General features: G+C 46.7%; 1 protein-coding gene across 1 annotated transcript in view; it reads left to right on the top strand.

The window, feature by feature from the left end:
• The window catches only part of NET1 (neuroepithelial cell transforming 1), an 81,215-nt gene that overhangs the window by 37,770 nt on the left and 26,308 nt on the right, over positions 1-17,137 (top strand). Inside the window, exon 2 of the mRNA XM_059725727.1 lies at positions 8,153-8,219. Within this exon, the coding sequence (XP_059581710.1) occupies positions 8,153-8,219 (67 nt within the window). The remainder of the gene's footprint in view (positions 1-8,152; positions 8,220-17,137) is intronic.

Here is a 17,137-nt window from a genome sequence, read left to right as displayed (position 1 = left end):
GCTTCTTACATCTGGAAAATGTTTTCCACGTATCCTCCATTGCTCTTTCCAAAGTTGCTCTGAAACAAGGAAGAAAGCTAAAGGTCTGGGGACTTATAAGTAAATAAAGCTACAAAGTTACCTTGTTCAGCCGACTACAGTTACAGTAGACTTTTTCCACTCTTCAGAGTTCCTGTTAAACTTAAAGGAAATGCCTGTGGCCAGTGTTACTTTTAAGTCTGTCCTCTCTCCAGATGTGTCTGCTCAATCTATCACCAAAAGGAGGGGTACTGGAAACAGTGAAACAAAGAAAGGTCTCCTTTGAGGAACGAGAAAGAATAACCACAATATTAGTTTATTAAGTTGTTTCCCCCCCGCCCCCCCATTTTAAGTGACCCCATTTTAAGTGGCCTTTTGGATTTGCCTATACTTTTTTTTGCTCTGGGTGCAGTATTTGAATCATATTGAGCTGGAATGGCATCCACTCAACTTTGTTTTGCCGTCTTGCGCTACCTTCATTGTGAAGTGCTGCATCCACTGGGCTCCCGGCTTGCTCAGATTGGACGATAGTAACAATCTGGGCGAATAGTCCATGATGCAGTGTGCTGCTACTCCACTATATACCTTGGATTTCTATCGTGCATTGAAAGCTCCCGGGCTCGTAGTAGAGATATCTTTTATTAAACCAACAAGATTTTTGCAAAAAAATCAGGTCAAATAAGCAGTGTACTCCCCCCCTCTCCTCCCTGGGAAGTCCATAACATTCCTGCATTTTTTCTGTCAGCACCGGGAAGAGTAAATAGCTGAGGGGGCTCTGGTTGCAGATCATGAATTTGAAAGGGATGATGCATGGGTATTGGCATTCACAAAGGTAAACACGTGATGCTGTGGCTATGTAGGGCAGGGCCTGGCACCCTGTGGCTGTAAGGGGTCAGATCTGGCCCTTGGTGACAGAGGGATTGGTGGTGCACAGCTCACCCGAGTGCATTCTTCCTTTTCCTCCTCTGCCCTAGCACAAATCCCCTCTGTGGTATCCTCCTTCCCCCTGCAGCAGCCAGAGCTTAGCCTTGCCACCAAATTTGCCCCTCCCTATTGCTGTTCAGGGTGGAGATCTGCAACACTTGGTCATATGGGTAAGTGGAGGCAGCAGCTGGGGAGCTGTGGAGAGGGTTGCTCCAGTGAGGATTGGCAGCCCCACTCTTCATAAGAAGATTGCAGGCCCCTGGCACAGGGCGTCGAATGCTGCTCCTTGCCGCTGGTTGCAACTGATAATGTCATGGGTGTTTGCTGTTAAGAGGGTACAGATGGGCTGTGTTAGCGCTTGGCCATGCGCAGAAGACCCACTGACTGCAGTCTTGTGAAACTAATGACGGGGGGGGGACATATCCCAATGTTTTGCCCCATGCACCGCCTTCCTCAAAGACTGTTAACAGAAAACACAAATGTCTGCATGTTGCTGCAAGGCCTTGTTGATTTACCAGGGAAGGTTTCTTAAGCTAGGAAGGTCTGGAAAGGTCCCTGATGCCTAAACCAGGGAAGTTTAGGGTAGATGTTAAGAAAGACTCTCACTAGGAGGGTGGTGAAGCACTGGAACAGGTTACCTAGAGAGGTGGTGCAGTCTCCATCCTTGGAGGTTTTCAAAGCCCAGCTAGACAAAGCCTTGGCTGGGATGATGTAGTTGGGGCTGGTCCCGCTTTGAGCAAGGTGTTGGACTCAATGTGACCTCATGGGGTCTCATCCAATCCTCATTTTCTATGATTCTGTGAATTGTAAGAGGCTTGGGCCAGCTTTCTGGAGTGAGCAGAGTGGACACTGCCAGGGGGGCATTGCAGTTGGAGAGAACCAGCTTACCTTCTGCTTCCCTGATGCTTGCTCAAGAGAAAGGAACAGCTTAAGTGTACCTTGAGCAGTTGAAGGTCAGAAGCGCATGTGTGCTGGAGACTGATAAGAAGGTAGCAGTGCCTTGTAATGAAGCCAGGTGTTTCTTGTCATGTGCCTCGCATAATATTTGTCTGTATTTTGCACAACAGCTGAAAGAGCACGGGAGAAAGCATAGAGGGTGGATAGGAGCTAGAGGAGTGACACTTTCTCAAGGTTGTGGACAGCTGGTGAGGGTGCCCTGTGAATAATATCCCAGTGGGTCAAGGAAATAAGGTCAGGAATGTGTGTCCTTGAGGCTACAGAGTAGTTGTGCATGAGGAATGTGTTGTAACCAAGTGACTGAAATTTGTGGTGTGGATTTTTATTAGGAATCAATACAATGGGGTCATTGGGGAGGGGCGGTGCAGAATGTCATGTTCTTCCAGAAGTGCTTCTCAACCTATTAAACTTCTTTCCAGCAGAATTATAACAAGAATAAATAACAAATAGCAAAGGGATAGTCAAGCTCCTTGAATTCAGTCGTCATTTGACTTGAGATTAGTGCAGTCGTGGCATGGCAGAACTCCTGGATGTAGCCTCCAAAGCATTCTCCTTCCCCACCGAGATGATAGCTGTGGAGAAGGGCCTATAATTAGGCCACAGGATAGCATGTTCTCCATGGCTTTCTGGACCGTACAAGGTTGGGATGCTGTGCTTGACATTTTTGTGTGGAAGGGCTTCATGGCAACTCTTCGGTTCAGCATCCTCTGCCTCGGGTACTGTTTCAGAGCCATGTGCTCTGTTTTGGTCCTTGATGATTGCCCAAATTCCTGCCTTCACAGCCCTGTGTTGGGTTGTTGTCACTGGCTCCTTGACCTGTCTTGTATTTTTTCTCTCTTCCCCATCTCACTGTTGGAGGCCTGCCTATCCTCCGACGGCAGGCTCTGCAGTGTAACTCCCTTCTGTGTGTAAGCCCAGACTTTGCAGGTGCTAAGGGAAAATTGAGAATGTCCAAGTAAAGGACTTAAATTGCAGCAAGCGGGGTGTAAGCTAAACACAGCCAACTGCTGGAGTCAGCTTCCTGGGAAGGTTGTGGTATCTGCTGTGGAGGAGGCATTTAAGAGCAAATCTTCCAAATACGTGCCACGATTGGTTTAGACAGAGCTGACCTGCCCTCGTGCGACAGGATGGACTAGACTAGTGGGGACCAACCTCCTCAGCCGGCATGCCACAGATTGGCCCCCCACAGTTCCCCAGTGCCCCTCCGAATCCCATCCCTTGCCTTGTTCCACTCTGCTTTCTGCTCACCGCCCAATCTCCTGATCTGCTTTTTGCTTCCTGCCCTATCTGCTGCTGCACTGTGCCCTCCCTGATTTGTCATGTGCCCCACACAGAGGTTGCCTATGCCACCTGTGGTACTTATGCTGCAAGTTGGCTACGCTCTTAGTGGTACTCAACCTTTTATGTACCAGGACCTACATGTAAACATTGATGGCCAGTCCCGACCCTGTGTCCCTCACTCCCGACCCGCTGCCCCGTGTCCCCAGCCCCCGTGTGTGGGGCGGGGGGGTCTGGGGCATGAAGGGCCTCAAGCACCACTTGCAGGTTGGAGCTCTGCCAGCCTGCAAGGGAAAAGCCACAGCTACGTATGTTTTTCTCCTTTAAGGGAGAATCCATTTTTTACAGTTGGTTGATCCATTTTTAAAGTTTGTTCATGACCCTTTTTTTATATTCTTGCAACCCACTTTTGGGTCGCTGCCAACAGGTCGAGAAATGCTAGACTAAATGACCTCTTGGAGACTTTTCCATCTTCATTTTCTAGGATTTTGCGCTTAGTGTGCCAATTCTAATCGATATGCTGATGTTGATAACAAGTTGCTCTTCCCATAATTTTGGATGCTGTTCCCTTATGGTCCCACTCTGGTGATTCACTTCACAATGACAAAAAGTTTTTCAAGTAATTTCTTTCTTGTATAGGATCCTTGTAAAATGGAGGGTGGGGCTTGTGGTATTGGATAGCAGCACACAGATTAGTATGCGCATTCACCTCTGCAAGCTGTCGCTCTAGAGGAGGAAAGGCCATGCTCCAGAAGGAAATGAGCATGCCAGGATGATAAGTCTCACTGTTTAGCAGAATGATATTCCCCCAAATCTCCTTCCCCTCCCCACCAACAGCTGGTGCAGGAGTAAAGTGGTAATTGCAATCAAGGTCCATAAAACAAAGGTATGTTTATACATCCTGTCACAGGATTACTTAGTGAAAGCTAAAGCTCTGACCCATCCTGCTCACTTTTGTTTTTGCTTTGCAGAGCGTGGCTTGCACTGTGGGTATGTGTTAGGGTGGTTTCTGGCTTGCCATCGCTTTTGCTGTTTGAGCTGCTTGTGTTTGGCCATTCTGGGAGGCCAGTGCTGGCAAATGACTGTGTCCTGATGAGTGCAGACATGTGGTATATGGTGCTGCAGACCCATCTGCAGCACCACACATTGCATATGCAGGCGTGCCCTGTGCCGCTACCTTGCAGCACAGGGGGTGGGCAGGGCTGACTCTGGGAGAATCCTGGGTTCAAAAAAACCCATGCCAAAAAGCAGGGCGGCACACATGGTAGCAGCATGCACCACATAAAGCCAGAGCCTGGCTGGCCGGAGCCACACTCCACCTGCTAGCCAGGCTTCCTGCTATGGCTGCAGCCCCGGGAGGCCCCAGGACCCCAGGTAAGGCTGCTGGGGCCGGCACAGTTGCTGGCCTCATCCTCCCCTACACCACCCAGGTTAACCTGCCATGTACTAGAGCATGCATGGCACAGCCATTCCCTGGGGACAAGTTGCAGTGGTGCAAGGTGTGCTGCTGTTGCTTGTCCTCGGGGAAACAAATATCCATGCTCGTGTGGACGTGGCCATGGAGTCTAGGTGCAATGCAGAAAGAATGATTCAAATTTGTGTTTGGTGGCAAGGAGCTCAAAGAGGTTATTGTCAGGTAGATGGCACACTAGCTGGTCTGCTCACCCAACTCACTAAGACTGCCTGGGACAGTGGTAGCAACACCGTGCATTAATTACACTTCCTGAGGTTGCTACAAAGAGACAGTCCTTGGGGCACCTGTATCTATACCTGCAATACCCAAGTTTGGTGCCAGCGTTTCTGTCCTTTTGCCAAAATGCTCATTTTTCCTCGCTGCTTTGCCACACTGGCTCACCTGGCATCTTTGGTTCTTCTCTTATCTTGGCACCTGTCCCCTTTTTGGTTTTACTCCTAATGCTCCCTTTTTTTGTATCAGCTTCTCTGCTCATTAGTGTGGTGGTGTTATTTTTTTTTCACATCTCTTATCAGGTCATTCAGCGGTCAGCCATTTCTGTTCTCTGCCTTAAGTCATTCAGTGGTCCTCAAGACCTGTTCTTCCTGAGCAATCTTACTTACGCATGGCTTAGCATAACCAGAAGGCCAGCTCATACTATTCGTTATCTGTTGCTAATGTTCTCCTACATCTGCACTAGAATTTATTCAGCCCCATGGATGTCGGTCATGACAACATAGCAGCTTAGATTAATTCTGAGATGAAATGGGGAAGGTTTCACTCCGGACAGCATCATTCCAGCTTCATGTGTAGGAAGTTGTCTGCAACTTTTCAGACTTTTCAAAAGGTATATGTTCAAGTCAGAGTGGTTTTGCTGCTCTAGAAATTATTCTCCCTCAATTGGGACTTCTGGAGCACTACACTGCCTCTTCTCAGCAAGGTCAAAGAGAAAATGAGAGCATTAAAATCCTTCCGTTCTGAGGCACTTGAAAACGATTTTCTTAGAAATCTGAGTTTTAGCTCTAACTTCTGTAGTAATTTTTATTCGTAATACTAGGAACAGCCATTACGTAAATGGAAATATCCTTTTGACCCCACGAAATCTAAGGCTACTCTTTCTGGGTTGCATTAAAATGATGCTGTGTTAGGTGCCAGCAGCCAGGTGAGTAGGGAACATAGCTGTAGTACTGCACAGGCCTGTCTAATAGTGCTTAAAGAAGCATTTGACCTGTTTTAGCCCTTTGTCCAGGCAGCAGTAACTACTGAATTATAAGCAAGTACACGTATCATCTGCTGGCTATGCTGTTACACAGCTGAAAGTCATTGATGTCATTTTACTTATGTATTTCATAGTCTACACAAGGGGAGCTTCAGAAAGCTTGCTTTCCCTCGTTCACTTTCCATTCAGCTAAGGGGATTTTATGGGACAGAGGCAGACATCTGTCAAGGATGTGGAAAGAGGCAGCATATTTCCTCTGGTTCGGAGGTACCATTGCGTGGAAACTTCTTCCCCTGCAGAGGCTAAAGACCTCTTTAGTCTTATAAGAGATTTCTTTTACCTTGCTTGTCTCCCTGCCATGGTTTCGTCAGGCAAGATAATTGCTCTGCGCAGTAGATCTTGTTCTGAACCGGTAGGTGAAAGTGCCTAAAAATGGCTACTTTTCTACTTCCAGACCAGAAGGCACCACACTGTGTGATGCTTTGGTGACAGATGTTCTGTGTTTGACCTGTGGGACCCAGAGTGGCTGATACCACCCTTTAAACAATCTCCCACGTGGGGAATATCTGTAAGCACCTGATTAACTTTGGAGCATATGTCCCATAGAAAATCCAAAAAAATTACGCTCCTAAGTCACTCGGCCACTTTTGAAAGTCTTGCCTTATGTTACTAAAGCTAAGGAAGGTGCAGCCAAGAGAGAGGGTGTTGTATGCCCACAAAGAAAAGAGCCAGGTAAATTCTTCCCTGTTGGCAGATACAGCTGGCCATCTCTGAAGCAACTCACTGGTTGAGATTTAGAAATCATACTTTGGGCAAAATGCCTCAATACCACACCTATAACAAACCAAAAATATTGCTGAAAACATACCTTGCGTCTACCAGACTGTGAAATTTGCTACTACTAGAGGTAGTGTAACGAGCACCATTCATTTAACATTGTACGAGAGTGCAGATTACCCACATATTGTATGCATTGCTTTTTGGCAGCTTTGCTTTCTTGGTGAAAGACTAAAGCTCAGCCCCTAGTTGCAAATGAATGCAAAACATATGGCCTCATTTTTTCCAAAGGTGTGGAGGATTTGTACCTTGTATAAATTTTGGCATCACTGACCCCAGCAATCGTATTTTTTTCCTCGCTCTGTCTCAGCATTGATGTTGGGTGAGTCATTATCTAGACTAAAAATTCTCAACCAAGATGCCACAGCACGCTGGGGTGCCTTGAGATCCATTCAAGGGTGCTGTGGGGTGCCATGCAATGTTGGCATTGTTAGGTGTGCAACCTTGATTCACAAAATAAACCCAGAGTTTTCAAATAGGATTCCATTAGTCTTACAAAAATCCTGACCTGCTGTAATCTTTTTGAGATCTTTGCAACAGAAGAATTGCTTTCTTTTTTCTTTGTCCTTAGTAAAAAAAAAAAAAAAAAAGAAGAAGAGTTAAAACAGAGAGATGGGATTTTCCAAGGGGTGCCCCAGGTTTAATGACATTGAGAACCACTGATCTGGACTAATATAATTCGGTAATCTTTATAATTTAATACAGCTGATCAGTTCAAAGTTCGACTTATTTAGGGTTCATATTGCGCTGGCCAATGTTGTTTAGTGGCTTGCTTGTAATTCCCCCGTCTATAACTATTACCTGCTATCTCTTACTTAATGTGTGAGGACCGTCTTTGTTCTTCGTTCTTTCTAAACCATCTCGTCTGGTGAGATCCCTTTGCGAAGGGGCTTCCAAGAATTACAGGAATCCTAAGAACAATTAGGCAAATTAGGGTAAGGTTCAAAAGGTGATCCCCTTGCCCCAGGAAGTGGTGTGTGGACAAGCGCTCCAATCATTGAACCCGGGGCCTGAGGTTCAAGATTCCCCGTATTCTTTTAGGGGTCCTGGCGCATTAGTCTGAAATACAAGGTCTTAGCAGGCTCTTGGTGATTGCAGTATGAATATGAAGCTGCAGCATTTTGATCGGTCAGGCGGCTTGGTTATTTGGGCATCTTTCATAACTTTCCCTCAACTCAGAAAACGCAGCAGCCTGTGTCCTTTGGTTCATTGAACCAAATTTCCATGAGTTTGCTGAACTTGTTGAAAAACTCCTGGAAATGTGTTGCTCTATCAAAGAAGTCGCAAGTTCTTAGAGCAGGTCTGTGTCACTTGCTGAGATTTGACAGCGCTAATGTGATTTTTAGCTACACCGCAGGCTTTTAAAACTATATAAAGGCTGGTGGAGGCATTAAGTTGCAACTGCTCTGCTTGTTAGTGGTCCGATCAACCCATAATTTATTTCCTTTTACATCTTGTGCTTGCAGGTATCCTCTGAGGCGAGGCAGCTCTTTCACATTTTTAACTCCTGGATCTCACTGGGACTTCACGCTGGTGAGTAAAGTGTGCGGCATGTTAACAAAATCAGAAATAATGTGCAAGCAGATAATGTTCCCTCTTCCTAGAGGAGGAAGAAAAGCAACATGTTCCTCTCTGCCCGATTAGACAAGTACAAATGCTTCCTTACTGAACCATCCTGAGTCTTGAGGGGCTGTTGAGTTGTACATAGTGCCCTTCATCAGTCTTTACCAGAATATGAAAATTGCATGTTATGGCTTGTGGCATTCTGCATGCCAAGATAATGCTGCCATTGTCTTTTTGCCAACACTTGATGACTGAGCCAGTTAAGTGCAACTGAGCCAGCAATATGGCGACCGGCATTACGACTAGGATGCTACAGAAGTAACACTTTGTAATGCACTAAATCTGTAACTTCCCAGAAACTAACTACTGTTTTTCATGGTATACAAGTTGAGGGTTGAAGCCCAATTTTTCACTCTTAAAATTCAACCTCGACTTACACACTGTATCACCGTCCCCTGCAAGCGGCGTCAGGCTCGGCGCTTGGCTGGCAATGGCCCAGGCAGCACCGCTTGCAGGGGATGGGACGAGCCTGGCGCCACTCACAGGGGATGGGGCTGGGCTTAACACTCAGCTGGTGTGGCCTCATCTCCTGTGAACAGCTCTGCAGGGGCTGCACCAGTTGAGCGCCAAGTCTGGCACCACTCACAGGGGGTGAGGCCACGCCAGGCAAGCACTGAGCCCAGCCCCGTCCCCGGCAAACGGCGCTGGGCTCAGCTCTTGGAAGTACCACTCACAGCAGACGGGGCCAGGCTCAGTGCTCAGGTTGTGGCCCCATGCCCTACAAGCCCAAGGCTGCTCACAGGGGTGGGGCCACGCCAGCCAAGCGCCAAGCCTGGCACTGCTCACAGTGGACAGGACCAGGTTCAGCACTCGGCTGGAGACAGCCACTTGCAGGAGATAGGGCCAGGCTTGGCACTCAGCTGGCGTAGCCCCATTCCCTGCAAGCGCTGCCGGGCTCACAGGGGATGGAGCCGTGCCAGCCAAGTGCTGAGCCTGGCCTTGCCTGCTGTGAGCGACGCTGCTGAGCACTGAGCCTGACACTTGCAGGGGACAAGGCTGGGCTTGGCACTCAGCAGCGCCACTTGCAGTGGATTGGGCTGGGCTTGATGCTCAGCTGCCGTGGCCCAGGCAGCGCCACTTGTAGGGGAGGGGGCCGTACGAGCTAAACACTGAGCCCGGTCCTGACTTATACACTGTGCCTATGAAAATCTTAACTTTTTGCAGTAGAAAACCAGGGTTGACCTATACACCATGTCGAACTATTCACTATGAAATACGGTAGATCCTTATTTTTGTAACCCTTGTCTTCTCTTCTCACACCCCCTCAGTGTATTTTACCACCTTTTTGTTATAGTTTTATAGTTGGTAGGGTCAGAAGGGACCTGAGCAGATCATCAAGTCCGACCCCCTGCCGTGGCAGGAAAGAGAACCGGGGTCAAACGACCCCAGCAAGGTGTTCATCCAACCTCCTTTTAAGGACCCCCCAGAGTAGGAGCCAGCACCACTTCTCTTGGAAGTTGGTTCCAGATCCTATTGCTGGTTACTTTTCAGGTTATGGGCATTAAGGGTGTTTATATACGTGCTCCGGGGGGAGGCACTTTCCGCTCTAGTTAAAGCACCCAGAGCATCTCATGTATCAGTGTCCTCATGCTTAAAAATGGCAGCAGGGTCATTTTTAATTCATTTTAGTTAAATTGCCCCTACCACCATTTTTAAGCATGAGCACACTGATGCACCAGACACTGGAGTCTGTCAGAACATGGTAATTACCACTCTCCAGCAGTCTTGATTAATTGAGACTGCTCCACAACGCACTATAATTAGAGCACATTAGCACCCTTGCTGCTTATGTGTAGGTGCCCTAAAGCATCAGGTATGTTTATGGGGCTATTCAAATAATAGGCCAGTGAGGTAGGGCAACTTAAAGAGAAAAATACTCTTCAGGGTTTTTTTCATTCTAAGCTTTCATCTGGGGGTTACAGAGGAACTGCTCCAATACCACCAATTAAGTGTTTTCAAGTTCTTTCTCTCTTTATTGGCCTTGTAGTCTGCTTTTATTTACTTCTTTGCATGCAAATGTATTAACTCTATAATAGACTTAAATACTCTTGCTTGATTTCATCTCCCACTACTATCAACTGCCTAAAGCAAGGAAACCCCCTGTTGAATGACTTGCTTTGTTATCTGTGAAACTCCAGGAGTTCCCCTGTCCATCTTAAGTACTTCCTCTTCGACAGAAAAGGGGCTGAATGGCATTCAGCCCATGTGGCTTCACCTTCATCCTGAGCAGCTGGTGAATTCCAGCCTCTCTACATAGAGGTGGCTCTGGACTGGTGGACCCAAGGAGATGTTTCAAACTGGGACTCCTCTATAGGGCTGTCTGCTATAAAGAGGGGCCTATAGAGGGAGGCTCCATGGTAGCTGAATCTTCATGATTATGAGGGAGAAATAAAGGAGAGCATGGATAACTGAGGAGATTGGCATAGCTGCAGAGCTGAACAGTGGAGTAGTCACAGTGCACTGATTTCCTAGGCCCTGTTGCCGCAGAATATAGGCACAGGTCTATACTAGGAAAGGTATAGCTACGTGATGCTATACCAGGGTGGATAAAATACAACCTGTGGGCCAAATCTGGCCCTGCCAAGGGATTTTGTCCAGTCCGTGGTGGGTCCCTTGACCCTGCCCATGCCAGGCATAGGAGTCATGACGTGCAGCCAGTCCCGCCACTCCTAGGCATGCAGCGGGGCTGGAGTGCCTCTGTGGCCAGACTCGCTTCCCTCCAGCCTTGGTGGCAGCTGCCACTGCCACCACTGGGCCCAGCCCAGCTGCCAAGGCCCTTGCCCCAGTGCTGTCCCCACCTTACAATCCTGGGGTCTCCATGGAGAGAGTTGAGATGTATGCAGCCAGGCAGATGGGATGAGGCCACAGGCAGGCAGGGAGCAGTGTTCGGCAGTGGGACAGGCAGATGGGGCCAGGATCACTGGGTGGTGACAGCGTGGGGCCAAGGCCCAGAACGGAGTCATGACCCACTGCCTGCATGCCCCTGCAGCGGGCATTGGTTTCATGGCCTGGGGCGTACAGGGATTGGATTGTGGCTCTGCCCTAGGCCCACACTGTGAAAGCCCCAAGATCCAGGCCCTGGCCCCACCTACCCGTTCTGCTCCTGGATGCCGCTCCTCGCCTGCCCACAGCCCCAACCCATCTCCATGGAGCCCTTTGGACCGTGGTGCCGGGGCCTGGGGCAGAACTGCGATCTGCTCCCCACACTGCCCGTAGAACTGGCTCTTGTCACAGGGGTGTGTGGGGAGTGGATCACGGCATTGCCCCAGGCCCCGGCCCTAAGATCCCGATCCCAGCCTTGGCCCCGCCACCCACCCATCCTGCTCCTGGATGCCGCTCCCTACCTGTGTGCAAGGCAGATCCACTTAGGGAGCCTGAGCTTTTGTGGTGGGGGGGAGGGTGCTGACCTGGCCCATGACAGCTCACCAAAACTCTCTAAGTGGTCCTCCGGCCCAAGTAATTGCCCACCCCGTGCTATGCCATCAAAGGGCTTCTGGTATGTATACAGCTTAAGTGGCAGAACTGGGCTTTGCTGTATAACTAATTTTGTGTGCTGGAGTTGTCTGGAATACTTGTCTCTCCATAAAGGGCTTCTTGCCAATCCCACATTGCACCTCTTTGCATACCAGGCCACGTTGGCAGATGTTCACAGTGAAGAAGAAGCCCATGTCTAGTTCTAGTCCACATGGGCGCCCTCTCTCCCAAGCTGTTCCTTCCCCTGTTCCAAACCTACCTTGGCCTACATGCATTCAGAGGTGATTATGAGTAAGCTCCATAGACGATTTGGGTGATCCCTGTTATTGATTAAAGACCTGATGACTGAAAGCCTGTGCACAGCTTGTGTCTGGAGCCAGTACTGGCTATATACTTTTTTTTTCTTTTCCTTGCTTGTTTTTGTTACGAGAGACATTTGCATGAAAACAGGGTCTTTGATCTTTGTCCTGGCGCACATTCCTTCCCTGGAGTCAGAATCGTTTTCTAGGACCTCAGGTTCTCAATAAGCAGCAGAAAACAGGCCGATACCTACAGAGCAAAGTTCCTATTTTAATGCAGATGCATGCAGAATAATCGTTCACGAGAGGCTTCTGGATCTTTAAATTGAGCTCCTGAAATTTATTTAATGATTATACTAATGCTATTTAGTTGTTCTTAAATAAGCAATCCAAAAAGCTTATTGAAGAAGAGTGTTCCTCAAATCATTGCATTTAGAAAAATGCTCCTGCTTTTCGGAGCTTCTTCGATAGGCTAAATAAGATTCCTGGTATTTACAGTTTAATACCTTTCATAATCTATCTTCTGCCATGTGAGCTGAGTTTCTCAGGAAGGATTACACGTGGCTTTGTCTAGCTAGAAAGAATGAGAAAACAGCGTCCTCGTGACTGCCTTTCTGTAACGCTGCTAACGTCTCCTTTGCTGAGCAGTATGAACCAGCATTTTTCCTAGAGTCTGTTTCTGCATTAGTGCCACACAAGAATGATACAGCTGGCTCTGTTGTCAGATGTCTGCGTCCTGTATGAAACTATATTGGGCAGGGAAAACGGGGCCTAGCCAAACAGTGCTTATTTCATAAGTCTAGCCAGTTGAAAAATAAAATCTTGGCTTCCTTCAGAGTCTGGGATTTGGTCTATAGCTATGATGCTTATATACTTAGAAAAAGGGGGAAAAATAATAATCCTCAGACCAGAAAGGTGTGGTATATTAGGCTGTTCTTGCAAGTTCTGTTTAAAAAGCTTATTTTTGTAACTTAATCTAAAAACCCATAATGCATCACTTCCGTGCCATCAAGCCAGCCAAATGTCTATTCTGCTGTTTCAAGGGAAAGTATTCATTCAGTGAGCCCCACACATCGCATCCTACATTAATTTGTTTTTAGATATATAAAAAAGTTTTCATGATTAACAGCTCAGCAAATAGACCTGAGTGGGCCCGTTGGACAGAATATGTGTTGCTGTTTAGAACAGATTCACAGAATTAGTCAGGCAAAATAAGCTCTGGGTTTCCTGTGACTTTTAGCAGACTTGCATGTGGGACTCTGGAAAGCCTAAACTGCTGGAAACAGGAGAGAATGTATAACAGGAACAACAGTAGAATCTGGTTAATCTGTCACTCCAAGGAAATCTATAATGACCAGTTGCACATGACTATCAGTAATCAGCCATTTTCAGCTTCGTATGCAGTACATTTTGCATGTCATAGCAAAACACGGTAGAGTGATTTTTTTTTTATTTATTTTTTTTTTAAACATTTATAACCGGAAAGAAAATATATTTTAAATTCTGAGTGTGAATTGTCCAGATTCTGGTTCACTGTCTGAGAAATGTATGCTTATACAGATAAATAGGGATCATAGGAACATAGGGCTAGAAGGGACCACACGAGGTTGTCTAGTCCAGCCCTTCTGCTGAAGGCAGGATCATCTCCGAATACACCATCCAAGTGTCTAACCCGCTTTTGGAAGTTGCCAAGCATACAGATTGCACAGCTCCTCTAGACAGCCTGTTCCTGACTCGGAGGGCGATCAAGCACTGGAAGTTCCTCCTAACGTCCAATCTAAATTTCCCCTGCTACAGCTTGAGCTGTTGGCATGCGAGGGGCCTGATCCTTGTTGTGGTGCAGCCCTGGTCTCTTCCCTACCATCCATATTGAGGTGTGTGCGCCAAGCAAAATGCCCTGGCGTGCCATACTTTAGCACCTGTGCTGGGGGCTGCCTCCCCCTGCCCTAGCTCTTTCAGCCTTTCCTCATGAGTCTTGTCCCCCACGTCTCTGATCATTTTTATTTCATAGATTTCATAGACTTTAGGGCTGGAAGGGACCTCGGAAGATCATCGAGCCCAGCCCCCTGCCCGAGGGGCAGGAAGTCAGCAGGGGTCATAGGATCCCAGCAAGATAAACATCCAAATTTCTCTTGAAGGCGTTCAATGTAGGCGCTTGAACCACCTCTGGCGGCAGGCTGTTCCAGACCTTGGGGGTTCAGACAATGAAGAAATTCTTCCTTATGTCCAGCTTGAAACGGTTTTGCAGGAGTTTATAACCGTTCAACCTTGTCATCCCTCGAGGTGCTCTGGTGAACAATCGTTCCCCCAGATCCTGGTGAACACCCCTGATAAACTTATAGGTGGCTACCAGATCACCCCTGAGCCTGCGCTTTTCCAGGCTAAAGAGTCCCATTGCTCTCAGCCTGTCACCGTACGGTCTGTTTGCCTGACCTCTGATCATGCGCGTGGCTCTTCTCTGGAGTCTCTCAAACTTCTCCACATTGTTTTTGAATTGTGGAGCCCAAAACTGGGCACATTGCTCCAGCTGTGGCCTCACCAAGGCTGAGTACAACAGGAGAACAACGTTCTGGGATTTGTTTGAGAAGCATCTATGGATGCAAGCCAGCGTTTTGCTCTCTTTACTAGCCACAGCATCACACTGAAGGCTCATGTTCATCTTGTGGTCAATCCTGACCCCCAAGTCCCTTTCATCTGTAGTGCTGGGCAGCGTAGCGCTGCCGATCCTATAGAGATGCCGCGGGTTTTTCCTCCCAAGGTGGAGAACCTTGCAGTTTTCAGTGTTAAACACCATCAGGTTCTCGTCCTCCCATTTCCTGAGCCTGTCAAGGTCAGCCTGGATCTGCTCTGCACTGAATTCTTTCCAAACTGTCCACAACCTTCTTGAAGTGTGGGGCCCAAAACTGGACACAGTACTCCAGGTGAGGCCTCACTAGTGCTGAATAGAGTGGAAGAATCACTTAGTGTGCATTTTTTTATTTTAAAAATTCAGAGTGCCTACTGTATAAGAATTACATGATTATAGTGCATTGGGTCGCACAGTTTTGCTTTGCACACTTACAGCACTCATCACCAAATTAGATAATTCTGCAAAATGGAATGTCTGTCTTATTGAGGCAGAAAAAGCTAAAAAATAAAAGTCCAATATTTTGTGAACATCAGTTGGTTTTTGCAGGCGCTCTGGAGAAAATTAGCTTAAAAAGGTCCTGCCTAGTGCAGGGGCCTAGACCCAATGACCTTGCAAGGTCCCTTCCAGCCCCTAACAATCTGATTATCAGGAGTACATTCCTTTTATGATTTAGCATGCACGTCATTTCCAAATATACTGGTCACACTTTAACAGACGATGAATTAGCCAAAGTGGTTTGTGCGCAAATGAATGGGACACTGGTAGGGATTCAGGTCACCAACTAATAAGAGCATGGCAACAAGTTAACTGAGGGACTAATTAATCAAATATCACTAATGGATATGTTAATTTCTGTGTTTTTAAAATAAAGCTGTTTGAATTTAATTGTTAGTCTGTAGTCGTAGAATAAAAAGTATGAACAGGAAGGGGGTTTGGCATAGAAAAGAGCCCTTAATTAGCGTATGCAAAGGGCTTGTTAAATCAGTGTAGGGCTGCAACCACACAAGGGAGTTCCTCATCAATATGGCTACTTTTTCAAAGGAATAAAAAGAGTTAGGTGGATTGGCATCTAGCCAGGGTGCTTAAAACTTGTAAGGTTAAAAAAAATAGAACTAAAACCAGACTTTGAAAATTATGTTTAAAATAAAAATGTGAAAATATAAGGAATTTTATAATCTAATTACAGGTTTAAATTAACTTATATTTAAATTAAATAGGCATAAATAATACGTTTTTGGGGTTTGAAAAATAGACTGCTGAACTTTGCTGGTTAAGCCATTGCAACCAGAGTTTGCAGTAGTAAACCAGCTATTGACAACAGCAGCTTTCTATGAAAGTGCAGAGAGAACATCCTTTTATTTCAACTCATTCAGTGAGTTTACTGCAATGACTCGTTCCTTCAAAGTTGATGAACCAAATTCAGCTGAAAAAGGAACATTCACTCTCCTTCCAGTCGACTCCACAACTGAACGAGACCTGGGTGTCATGATTGTCAGTAGAACGAACACAAACTACCAGTGCAATGCCGTAGCTGGCAGATCAAATCGAACACTGGCATGCATCCACTGAGGCATCTCGAACACGGCTAAGGATGTCATCCTCCTGCTCTACTTGGTCTTGGTGAGACTGCAGCTGGAGTACTGCATCCGGTTCTGGGTCCCGCACTTCAGGAAGGATGTGGAGAAGCTTGAGAGAGTCCAAAGGAGGGCCACATGTATGGTTAGAGGCCTAGAGACCAGGTCATACGAGGGGAAGCTGAAAGACATGGATCTGTTCAGCCTGGAGAAGAGAAGACTCGGAGGGGACTTGGTGGTAGCCTTTAAATATATCAGGGGTGTACATCAGGGCCTGGGGGAACATCTGTTCACCAAGGCCCCCCCAGGGGAGGACAAGAAATAATGGACACAAGCTGATTGAAGATCGCTTCAGGCTAGACATAAGGAAAAACTTCTTTACAAGTCAAGTGCCAAGGGTGCCAAGAGGACCATCTCTGGATAATACTCCTTTTATTTTAATAAGCTATTTGAAATGCAGTTCTGCTTATCTAAACTTTTTTAATGTGTCCAGCACACATTAAGAATCTTATTAAATAAAATTAAGGCTCTTTTTTTAATGTAAGTTGGATTCCAGTGTAGATTTGGATGGAGTTGGACACAACTCATATACTGGGGGGGAAAGGGTTATGATCGTTTAATTAAAAAAAAACCCAAAAACCCAACCCATCCAGTAGTTACTAACATAATGTAAATATTCAAATACCACAGTTATGTAATATAATTGCTATATTTGGTATGCATAGCTGCAGGGTATCCTTCTAGTTAGCAAAATCTTCCACATGTATTTATTAAGATGTCTGAAGGGCTACCAATAAATGAGAATTAAATAGAAAACCTTGATATAACTTTATTTTACTCTTGCTTATTCAT

The sequence above is a fragment of the Alligator mississippiensis genome, chromosome 4 (assembly GCF_030867095.1).
Source record: "Alligator mississippiensis isolate rAllMis1 chromosome 4, rAllMis1, whole genome shotgun sequence".
Lineage (NCBI taxonomy): Eukaryota > Metazoa > Chordata > Crocodylia > Alligatoridae > Alligator > Alligator mississippiensis.
The sequence above is the reverse complement of the archived record's forward strand: the minus strand, read 5'-3'. Positions and strand labels throughout refer to the sequence as shown.